Source organism: Pristiophorus japonicus, chromosome 10 (genome assembly GCF_044704955.1).
Source record: "Pristiophorus japonicus isolate sPriJap1 chromosome 10, sPriJap1.hap1, whole genome shotgun sequence".
NCBI classification, from domain to species: Eukaryota; Metazoa; Chordata; class Chondrichthyes; family Pristiophoridae; genus Pristiophorus; species Pristiophorus japonicus.
This window is the reverse complement of record NC_091986.1, coordinates 24,753,900-24,766,048: the sequence shown is the minus strand read 5'-3', so window position 1 is coordinate 24,766,048 and position 12,149 is coordinate 24,753,900. Positions and strand designations below refer to the sequence as shown.

The 12,149-nt window shown below is 43.7% G+C and overlaps 1 protein-coding gene across 9 annotated transcripts in view; it reads left to right on the top strand.

Annotated features, from left to right (window-relative positions):
• scel (sciellin) overlaps nt 1–10,377 on the top strand; it is a 94,540-nt gene extending 84,163 nt beyond the window's left edge. For all 9 annotated transcript variants that reach the window (XM_070891383.1, XM_070891378.1, XM_070891377.1 and 6 more), the window contains 3 exons: nt 2,431–2,539; nt 4,590–4,692; nt 8,358–10,377. In XM_070891383.1, the coding sequence (XP_070747484.1) occupies nt 2,431–2,539; nt 4,590–4,692; nt 8,358–8,374 (229 nt within the window). In that variant the 3' untranslated portion in view covers nt 8,375–10,377. The remainder of the gene's footprint in view (nt 1–2,430; nt 2,540–4,589; nt 4,693–8,357) is intronic.
• The last annotated feature ends 1,772 nt before the right edge of the window (nt 10,378–12,149 follow it).

Here is a 12,149-nt window from a genome sequence, read left to right as displayed (position 1 = left end):
TAATGGAGCATAGACAGGACTAGTTGTCAGGCAGTGTCACCGGGTACCACATGCCAGTCTAATTAGTATCAAACTGCTTTGATGGTCCTTGGAATATTCTTGAACCAAAATGCACAATTGCAAGCAGTAGTTTAGTTTGTTTTCAGAGTGGTACAATCGGGAGATTGCAGTGAGTTAGATCAAAGTACTTTCATCTTGGGGACTTAGGTTTGAATCTAGTTCAGTCTAGCAGGATAAAAGCATCTAAATGAAATGAGGTTTTATCCAATTCCTAATATCAAACCACCTCTAATTTGGTACTAAATTGGTCATTTGATTAAGAATGGGCAGTGTGGGAAGGAGGAAAGTTCACACTGGTGGAGCAGGGAATGCCTTTCCGAGGCTTGGGGTAGGGCACATTGTGGGGTTCGAGCGGGGGATCTTTACATTGTATTTGACTTGGGAGTTGCTTGATACTGACGCTTTGTGGCTAAAGTGAATCAATGAAGGCCATCATAACCATGACGTTTCCCTCGTACTGACAACCCTGGCCTCATGAGCACATAAACTATCCACAAATGTGGCCTGAATCCATCAATCAGGGAGCAGCCTCTCCCACCAATAAGGTCTTTTTCAATCATCTGGGTCAGCTAGGTTCAAAATGATCACTCAGCAGTGGAGTAAATATACTTTAAGCGTACAAGGGTGAAACTCATAAATGCTGCTTTGCAAACTGAATAAGCAGTACCCTCAGGTGGGAGATAGTCCGCTGCGCCACAGTTAGAACATTCTCGGCCCAAAATTCCTCAAAGCCGATCCATTGCCGGAAGTGCAGCAGAGCAGGACTTCTATCTGTCGATCCGGCCCAGCGTTGACCCTGTCCCAAATCCCTGAGGTGGGGTCACATATAAAGGGTATGTGTGACCACGCCATTTACAATATTGCCTGTCAATCAAGCCCATAGCAAGACCAGGAATATTGAGCGGGGCTGTGGGCCCCACTTATGCCTCGCTGCCTGCATTATACATTGGCCACAGGAAAAGCAGCAATGGTGGGATTTCTGGCGAGGGAACAGAAACCCACCGATTGCACCTCTTTCAATGATGTCACGATGGAAGGGGGCCGGATGCCAGATGTTCCCAGCTGATTAGTCATCGTTTTGGCTTTCAGGCAGAAAGGAACAGAATTGCCCCCTCTAAGTTTGGTCCCCTGTCCCTGCACGTAGACTGGCACTGCCCTCCCAGACCTAGCAATTTGGGGGAATCCTCACTTAAAACTATTTGTGTTTATTTAGATACTGTCTAGAATAAGAATTTTAATCATACGGAATTATTTTTCTTTAAAAAAAATATTGAGCAAATAAAAAGCTGTTGCAAGCTCTGATTTAATGTTTAACAACATGAATGATTACTGATGTTGCTTAAAAGTGGTGCAATTGCATCGATCAGCACTTTCTCTTTATTATTATGTGGATAAATCTGTCCCCTTTTGTCTGGATTTTTTGAATACTCTTTTCTTTGTCTGCCTGAAATGATGCTTGCAATTGACAGGGTTGGCACATGATCAGAGAAGCCAGAGACTGCCCAAGCTTGATTGCCCCCACCCCCCTCCCCAACGCTTCCCCGCCCCCCAATGCCTCCCTCCCCCCCTCCCCAACGCTCTCCCCCCCTTCCCCAACACCTCCCCCACCTCCCCAATGCCCCCCCGCCCCCCCCCCCCATGATTTTCCTTTTATTTTGTTGGCAAATGCCGCAAGCTCTGCTTGGCACTTGCTCCCAGCTCGGAGTGGGCACTGCGGGAAGTAAGATTCAAACCTGTACCTCTTCCGTGGCAGTGGAAAATGTACGGTGCCCATCTGTGTGGATTTTGTTTTCGACAACATTTTAAATAAAGATGCTTTAGTTTGTTCGCTTTATCGCCCCTAGTCTTTTAAATGTGACACCACACAAATCAGCAACCATGATCAGAAAAAGATACAATTATTATTGTGCTTTGTTTTCCCTCCTCCTCCACTTTTCTGCCACCAGAAGCATAGATTTAAAGTAACTGGTAGGAGGTTTAGAGGGGATTTGAAGGGAAATTTCTTCACCCAGAGGGTGGCAGGGGTCTGGAACTCACCGCCTGAAAGGGTGGTAAAAGCAGAAACCCTCACCACGTTTAAAAAAGTACTTGGATGTGCACTTGAAGTGCCGTAACCTACAGGGCTACGGACCAAGAGCTGGAACGTGGGATCAGGCTGGATAGCTCTTTGTTGGTTGAAATGGCCTCCTTCTGTGCTGAAAATGTCTATGATTCTCTCCTCACTCCTCTTGTCTTGTAGCAGGTGGCTCACATTGAGTACAATAGCAGGGGATACTGATGATCCTCCAGTACCTTGCCATTAATTTTGAATAAATGTGCGGTATCAACATTTAATTGTCCTCATATTAAGCTCTGGTGTTTGGTTTGCAGGGCATCCATGGATAAAAATGTATGCAGCCAATGCTACAAACCCATTAACAAGGGTGCAAAAATGATCTTGGACGATTTGAACATTAACTGCCATGCAGCATGCTTTAAGGTATAAAATAGTGATGTGCGGTAATAAAACTGCCTATTATAGATTGGTGTATGGTAATAGCTAGCCCTTACAAACAAATAATATCATTTGAACTTTAACACTGTCTTCAGGTCATTTGCTAAGCAGTACACTGCAATATGGTTAATCGTTTCCACCTTTTCCCTCTGACCCTGTGGGGAAACGAAGAGATGTCTACTCAGCACCAATCTCTCCCTCAACAACTTGGCCAACATCAGGAAATAACCATGGGGTATAAATTGCCCCCCCGCCCAAAACGGGGCACTCCTACCCCGTTTCGATGGTTTTTACCGCAGCTGCAGTTCAGGTCGCCTCTTGAACGACATTCGGCTCTTTGGTTTATTTTCTCTCCGATTGGAATTCGATCATAATGGGGGTGGTGACCACACCTGAGGGGCGAATACGCGGCGGTGACAGCAACTGAGGGGCGGAAGTTGGGGAAATTATAACATTTCGGCCCGCTGGGTCACCAGGGAGGGTTTCGGCCGGCGTCCAAGAGTGGGTGCCAGGTTGCCTGTTAGCAGCCCGGCCGAACCTGGGGGCATAATTGTCAGCTCGACATGGCAGAAAGAACCATGACGACTGCAGCAGTGTGCTCCCCCTTTGAGGGAAGCCGGGAAAAAGCTTGTTTTGGCACCGCTGGACAGGCCGAAGATTTTCCGAGTGAAATGTCGCTGTCGAGAGGGTTAGCTCAGCCGTGCGCATGACGATGACGTGCATAAGACGGATCGGCAGCAGCAGAGTGGTGTGGGGGGTTTCATGGCACCGCCGGGAAACCTCGCAAGGGTAATTGGGCTATCAGCAGCCATTCCACCCAAAAGTCAGCACCCACTCCACTCTGCAGTGTGGCCGCCGATTTGCGATTGTAATAGGCCTTAAGGAGGGGGCAATTTTGGCCCCCACGTGTGGAGTCACAGGCCTAGGTGCGCAACCTAATACTCTGGGTAATTTTGATAGTATATCACGGACGGCTGAATTCATATTGCCTGTTTTACACTTCCACCTGAAGTCAAAATTACATCCCTCTATGCCAGTTTAATCATCTATATAAAAGAAAAAGAAAAAAAGACTTGGATTTATGTAGTGCCTTTCGCGATCACAGTACGTCTCAAAGCGCTTTACCGTCAATGAAGTACTTTTGGAGTGTAGTCACTGTTGTAATGTAGGAAATGCAGCAGACAATTTGCACACAGCAAGCTCCCACAAACAGCAATGTGATAATGACCAGATAATCTGTTTTTGTTATGTTGGTTGAGGGATAAATATTGGCCAGGACACCGCGGAGAACTCCCCTGCTCTTCTTTGAAGTAGTGCCATGGGATCTTTTACGTCCACCTGAGAGAGCAGACTCGGATAAATGTCTCATCCAAAAGACGGTATTTCCAAGAGTGCAGCGCTCCCTCAGCACGGCATTGGAGTGTCAGCCTAGATTTTTGTGCTCAAGTCGCTGGAGTGGTCCTCAAACCCGCAACCTTCTGAGTCAGAGGCGAGGGTGCTACCCACTGAGCCATGAGTCAAGTGCTGTGAGCCAAGCAAATATTCACCATACTTCAGACATTAAACTTCAGGTAGCATGGTTTAGAAAAATATCCCCTCCAAAAAAGAGAAACAAAGCCAGTTATTTCCTGACAGTTTTTCTCACCTCAATAATCTAATCACTTCCCAGCAGCAGGAATTGGGGATTTGCAAGCAGCTGCCAATCTAGAGAAACTCCTTGACCTAATTGACCTCAGGTTGTGCCTATTTAGAACACTCCTCCGTCCCCAGGGTGTACTTGAGCAGTGGCCCTAAAGAAACAGCTTAAACACAACGCCACCATTACAACTCAATACCACAACTATTCTTCAGACAACCTATGGCTTCTGAGTGACATCGTGGGAGATCATTTAGTTCCAGTCTGTGCCTCGCACCAGAAACAATGTGCTCATATTTAATTTGGCTTTGTTGGAAGGGTTTAGCTGATTGTCAAATGGTTTACTGCGGATCAGTAGATCCCCACACAATAATTATAAATCCTTTTAATTTGCTGCAGTGTCAAATTTGCAAGACGTCTCTCGAAAACCTGAATGCTGGAGACAACTTCTGGGTTCACCACCATATCGTGCACTGTGAACAGTGCTATGATAAAGTAAAGGGTAAGTGGCAGAGTTCGTTGCGGTTAATTAAAATATTAATTCATGTACTTTTAATAGTTGATGTTTCAGTAAAAACTCCCGTTGTTGTAGGACAGTCTGCAGAAGCTGGGTTCTATCTCAAATCACGATTACACAGAAGGAAGAAATTTACATAGGAACAGGAGTAGGCCATTCAGCCCCTCATGTCTGTTCTGCCAGACAGTAAGATCATGGCCCATCTGTATAAACTTGTATTTATATAACATCTAAGGAAGTCCAAAAGCACTTTACAGCCAACTAATTCTAATTTAAGGAATGCAACAACCAATTTACACACAACAAGCTCCCACAAACAGCAATGTGATAATGACCAGATAAACTCTTTTAGTGATGTTGGTTAAGAGATTGGCCGGAACACCGGGGATGACTCCCCTGCTCTCTTCAAAATAGTACCATAGGATCTTTTACGTCCATTTGAGAGGTCAGATGGGGCCTCGGCTTAACATCCGATCTGAAAGACGGCACCTCCGACAGCGCAGCACTCCCTCAGCACTGTAGCTGCAATTATTGGCCGCTTGCTGTGAGGGTGGATGTGTTGGATAACCAATGGCGGGAGCATGGGGGTGGGCTGATACAAGGCGGGACGTCATGTGATGAAACCTCCCCGAAACATATCCATACAGAGTGGCCAACCCTAGATGTTCGTAAGGTTGTCACCTTATCCCAAGTCTCGAAGTGGATGAGGCAGGAGTGGGACAAAGAGGTGGCACATGGGCTTGAGAACTAAGGGCCGATTTTAACTTCCGTTGGAGACGGAAACCTAGCAGTAATGATCAGCCGCCCATTATACACCCTGCCCGATTTTCCGTTCCATTGACGTTAACCGGGAAGTCGATCCCACCACTGTTCAACTTAAAATTGTCCCCTTGATGTTTGTTTTGCTGCTGGTGATAATTCTTGAAAACCTTAACATTAATAAGTAATGCCTCTGCATCTTAAAAATAAGACACGGGAGAGAAAAAAAATCATGTTTATTTTTAAAAACAAACCTTGCATGTTTTGAAATGTCTGGACAGCGTACTCAAAACAGGACCGTATTATTCAGAACCAGACATGTGGCAGCCCTGGACACCAGCTACATACATAGCCCAAATACACATTGGCCAAACATCCATATCTTTTTTTTAAAGCAAATTAAATCAACAGCCTACTTAGGGCTCCTGTTGTGCTGATACAAAAGCCCATTGATCTTTTTTGCAGGAACAGTTAGAAATTGTTTACAGTAATACCAGTTCTATATTGATGCTATTTGCATCAATGCCATTATCTGATATTGAAAAGGAAAAGCTGGGAAAATTCAGTGCTCTCCTGTTGAGGCTGCCCGATTCCAAATTTCAGAACGAATGTGCTAGTTCTCTTGGTAGAAATATTGGGCCCAAAATTGCCCAGGAGTTGCTCCGGTTTTTTTTGGAGCAACTTGATTCTTCTGGAGTTTCTTAAAAATTCCCATTTTGCACATTCAATTTGCGCCAGTGTAAGTGAGTTAGTTAGGATTTTTTTCGTTTCATTTCGTTTTGTTCAAAAGGGGGCATTACCAACCACCTACTCCCGTTTTGGCCATTTAAGCCAGTTTGGACAGCTAATAGTTGCTCCAAACTAACTTAGGCTAGTGTATGTGACCACTTGTGGCTGCACAGAAAACCCTTGCGGAGAGTTAAGAAATCAGCGCAGGTAGGTACTTAATGACTTGACTAAAGAATGTGAATAAGATCAAACAGATATACAGGACTGACAAACTTCGCAAAGTGAATTTACTGTACAACAGAAGCATTCATGGAAGCTTAAACTACAAAAATAAAAGAAGTAAAGAGACAAAACATATTTACATAATTTTTTCAAAATCGGCAAATAAAAAATAGAAGTACCTCCTGCTCATAGGAAAATATTTTCATCAACAGGGTTACGGAAAGTCTTGAGTAAGCTCATTAAAATTACTGGCTACAGTTATCACACCCTCCCCCCACCACCAGCCCCCATCAAAACTCTCCTCTCTTCCCCCCCCCATCAAAACTCTCCTCTCTTCGCCCCCCCGCATCAAAACTCTCCTTTCTTCCCCCCACCCCATCAAAACTTTCCTCCTTCTGCTCCCCCCATCAAAACTCTCCTCTCTTCCCCACCGCCCCATCAAAACTCTCCTCCTTCTGCTCCCCCCAATCAAAACTCTCCTCCTTCTGCTCCCCCCAATCAAAACTCTCCCCTCTCCTTCCCCCAGATCTAAACTCTCTTCCTTCTCCCACCCCCCATCAAAACTCTTCTCTCTCCTCCCCCCGGATCAAAACTCTCCTCCTCCCCCCCCCACCCCCCCATCAAAACTCTTCCCCCAACCCTCGATCAAAAGTCTCCCCCCACCAACCTGTTTCTTGTAGCCTCAGCGCGGGAAGGCAATGGACCGGCCTGTGCAGCAGGCCACTCGGCCCAGGATAGGGGCGGGACGCATCAGGTCCCCCGCTGCAGCACACATCATCATCATCATCATAGGAGGAGCTACTGCGCATGCGTGAATGCTCTACTGCGCATGCGGACAGCTGCCAGCACTCTTTTAGGCATAGGGCCCTAGCTCCGCCCCCCAATGGACTCGTCATGCCGCGCCAAGCCCCAGGAGAGTTGACAGAGGGGCCAGAATCCGGGGACCTCTTTTTGGCGCCGTCTTGATCCTAGGAAGTCGGTGCATCTCACATGAGTGCGCCGAAAAAAAGGGTGGGCCGAATTTGGGCCCATTATAACTGCTCTCATATTTACAGTTTACTTCAAGACCTGGGCCAAAAGCGATTCTGCATTGCCACACTGAACATTTCTCTGTTGTGCCAAGCTGGAATTCTGTATCATGTGAAGATATTGCTGACTGCTGCATGCAGAAAATAGAGAAATTGCAGTTGCTGCAGATATTAAAAGGCTTTCTATTGATCCAGTGTTATGATACCTTTGCAGCATAATTTAATAACAGGTCACTAAGTTCACAGAATAGATCTAAACCAAAAGTTACTCTTTCAATGTGATTTTTTTATACACAGTTTATCTTATTAAAGCCAAGATTCATTTTATAGTCCCCTATTCCAACTCATTTGAGTAGATCTCGACTTTATGTGATAGTGTACAACAGGTGATAGTGAATGGGCAGCCCATTTTACATCTCTCCCAGTTTTTATTTCCATTGAAGCCAATGGAAATAACAATGGGGAGAGGTGTAACACGGGAAGTTGACTTGCTATCACCCGAGTTACACTATCGCATAAAGTCAAGATGTACCCCATTCTTTCCCAGCGCTCAAAATTGTGGGACTCTTTACCACTCTGTCTTTCCTTCCTCTTACATTCTTCAAGGTTTTAAAATCCAAGTACGGTGCTACGTAACCATTACTTACTGATTTGTCCCCCACCTTCTTTTCCCCACTGTGGTCATTGTCGACCTGGGCCCTACAAATGCATTCTTAAAAAAAAAAACAAGGTTCAGTCTGCCTGTGTGAAAAGTAGGCCAGTTTGCAGTGATATTTTTATCTTATAAAAACTCTATCGGCTTATAAAATGTGCATGAATTATTATGTTTATCACTTAATACGAAATGTGTCTGCATAAAGGAATATTTTAATGGTTTTTTAAATCTGAAGAACATTTCTACATTTTTTGCAGCACAATGGTCGTACTAAATTGATTCTTGGATAAGAGTGTCAAATGAACAACGATGTTTCTACAATTTGAGATTTTTCGGGATAGGAGGACGTATTTACACTGCTTTTTTAAATTTTAGTAGATATCTCTTATACAAATTATAATTCCTTTCTCCAATTGTAATTTCTGGATTTATTTTAAAATAGAGGAATAGCCTTTCCTAAATACTCCTTGTATAATGTATTCTGGGGGCAACTTGCTACGAAGGACCTGCATCATGTGAAAGTGAAGTCACTGCTTAAAGAACAGCCATGGAATAACTTCTTTATTTGATCCATGTATATTTTGAAGAGGCATAATAAGATCTGATGTGGTTCATTTCTCAGAAAAATGTTCACCAGCTTATGTTATTGCAAATGGATAACTATTGTGTGTGTGTTTTTTAAGCAGTGTTCTACCTTTATCTAGAGAGTAGCATATGTTGCACAAATGATAAACGATATACAGATCAGATGACTAAGTAAAATGACATGTAGTAATAGAACTGAAATCTTCCATGTGTTACCTGTAACGCAAACATGTATTTTCAGTTTTCCAAGAAAGAATTATAGGACTGGAAAGTAAACAGTTACAGAATGTTAAAGGGACAGTGTCTGCATATTAGTGAGGGTTCAGGCCGGCTGAGGTCTTGAAGCAACATCCCTCACTACTGTGCTGCAGAAATGCTATGTTGGGCCCAACGACTAATTTGGCAATTTTATTTGAAAAAATTAGATGAACAATAGGATTGCTGCACAAAATTGCTACACAGTGACATCAGTACACTGATGATTGTGTCCTGCATCGTCCTAATTACTATGGCAACATTGTGCCTTTAAGAGGCTGGCACAGTTATGAATTAAATATGATGACGTTTCTGAATTTGAACTGTTAACTTTCAAGAAAACTGGAGATTTTTGCAACTCTTTCCAAGTGCAATTTAAAAAAAAAAGCCATAGTTCTTTAATAGCAAAGGGCAGGCATTCAAAAGCAACATCTAAGCTAATGCCACCTCTTTTATATCTTATATATATATATATATACGTACACAGGGTATATATATATATATATATATCATCCACGTTTCATTGGAAATAATTTCTTTGCTAAATCATAGTTTTAGGGAGGTTTATGTTTCTTATTAGTAAAGAAAATCTGTAGATGACATTAGCATTTTATTTTAATTATTACGTACATATATCTATGTGATAGTCAGGCCAGATTTTCCTATTGGTGAGTAATAGTTTTACAGCTGATTATACTGACAGAAAACCTTTCTCCTCACAGCACTGACAAGATTAGTCAAACACGCTCATGAAGGTGATTGTCTCGTGGGCATTGCAAGTTGTGGTGATGTTTGCACCATGTAATTTATAGAGATCATGCGGTTTGCAGAGAGGAGTAATCAGGTATTTTCCCACGACAGCTCAATAGCTGGGTAGCAGCCATGAAAGTGATTTTGGGTTAAGATCAGCTTCTGATGTCAGCAACAGCCAAAATCAAGAAAAATCACAGTTCTGCTGCTTGTAACACCACATCCGATCGCTGCCAGCAGGAAAATCAGGCCCAATCTCTTAACATTTCTAAAGATAGTTTATATTTACTGGAGAGTTAACCTTTGACATTGAGTTGTTATTTTTCACTCTATGGAAATGCTGGTTTCAAACTTGTGTCACAGAAATATATACAGTGAAAGTGAGGAATTAGCTTTAACAAAACCTTCGAAAGCTAAACTCGCTTTAAATTCTCAGCATTTCTAGTAATTGACAGTAAGTCTAAATTTAACCATAAACCTGAGAATAGGAGCATTACCAGGAAGCATACTCTGATGGATCTAACAGTCGTTTATCCGAAGCAATCAACAATCTGAACTTGCATATGAAATGAGATTTTGCAAAATATTAAGCTACCTATTAATGCATGAATATACAGCAAGAAAATATGTTGGTACAGACATATTTTGTTAACAAACTGTAATATTATGTTAATAAAAAGAAAGAACTGACCAAATTGGTAAACACTCTTGTTCTTAATTATGCATGTGTTCCATTCATTATTTGGAAATCATTGCTTTTATTTTTTTTACTTAAAAATTGAAACTTTTATGTTTTATTTGACATTAATATCCTTTCTAATATCTTACAGTGATACATACATAACATAATCTGTGTTCAATGTTATGGTTTGCACATCTTTCCCTTCCTTCTCCCCCTATATTTTTTTTTAATTCATCATCCAGTACTTTTTCACTTTAGCAAATGTTTCTGTGCGATTCATATCCAGTACCCCAAAAACCATTAGTTTTAATTTGTTTGGGGTTTTGCCCAAATTTCCAACTTATGCCCTTGGTGGGAGAGACTACTTGTAAAACTCTCCACTGGGGCAATGAAAATCATATTGGGAATCTTGTAATTCTGAAGAGACACACAGTTTCTTCATGTCGTTTGTAAATGTAACCAACACCAACCCTCTCATTAATGATGGCTCCATCCTCAGCCATCCTTCCTCAAGGGACATTATTGTTCTCACTGTGGGAGTGAAATTCCTTCTTTTAATAATTTTACTTGAAAATGTTTGATATTATCAACTCTGACCACAAATGGTACTCTCCCATCTCTTCTATTGTGAATGCTGCCTCCAAGAATTGCAGTTATTTCTTTTGTGCCAGTCACCTTTTTTTAACCTCAATACATGGTTCTTAAGACCAAGCCCATCGATTTGATTATTGCTCCCATATCTATGGAGGTTCTGCTAGCAACTCTTTTGTGTTGTTGGACAGAATGTCAGAAAAGGCTTCGGGGCTGAAATTGGTCGCCCGCCCATTTCTCTGCGGTGTGCCGGTGGTGTGTCGTTTTATATCGCCGGGTATCGCTGGGGCGGAGTGTGCGCGATTTTCGTCAGTTTTTTCTCGGCGGTATGCCGAGCGGAGTGCAGCCGGAGGTGTGCGGGTGGTGAGTCCTTTCCACTCGGGAATCTTCGGGTCCCGAGTTCTGCGCACACGGATGCTGCTGTGAAGCTCCGCCCCCTGAGAGGCACAGACCAGAATCGACAGAGACCGCTGGTCTGAGAGCACGGTGCAGGTATGTGGGGGGGGGGTGGGGGTGGGGGGGTGGCGGGGGTGGGGTGCACTTCTTGGGGAGAGATCGCTATTTGTGGGTGAGATCGCTACTTGGGGTGGAGATCGCCATGGAGGGGGTGGGAACAGATCGTTGTGGGGGGGGGGGGGAGAGACTGGGAGGTGGGAGAGACTGGGGGGAGGTGACAGATAAAAAAAAATTCACAGGTGAAGATGCTTACCGCCGAATGAAGATCGACTTAAAACCAACTTTTCCAGGGCGGTCTGCAGGGTCGGTGGTATGTCGGTGGTAAGTCATCAATTTGGCAATTTTGGACAGTATGTCCATGGTTGCATAGGCGGACGGTATGCATACCACCCCGGTGGTATGTCACTGATGAATTTCCCACCGGGTGGTATGTGGGCAGTATGTTGGTATTTTTCGATCAATTTCGTGATTTTGGGCAGTATGTCGGTGGTCCGCGGGCGGTATGTCCAGCAATTTCGAGCCCACGCTGTTTAATAAGCAAATCCTGTCAGCTCTAGCCTCCCCAAACTCACCACCTCAACCTTTCTTGTCTTTCACTGCTTCATTACGCCCCCCTGACCTGCAAGAAAGCAGCATCGGCAGGCGGGGGGTATAAGTATCAGAGCTCGCCACTGCAGGGAGCGGCGTGAACTGGCCCAAGAGTGTGTAAGGGGTTCTCGGGGAGTGTTGT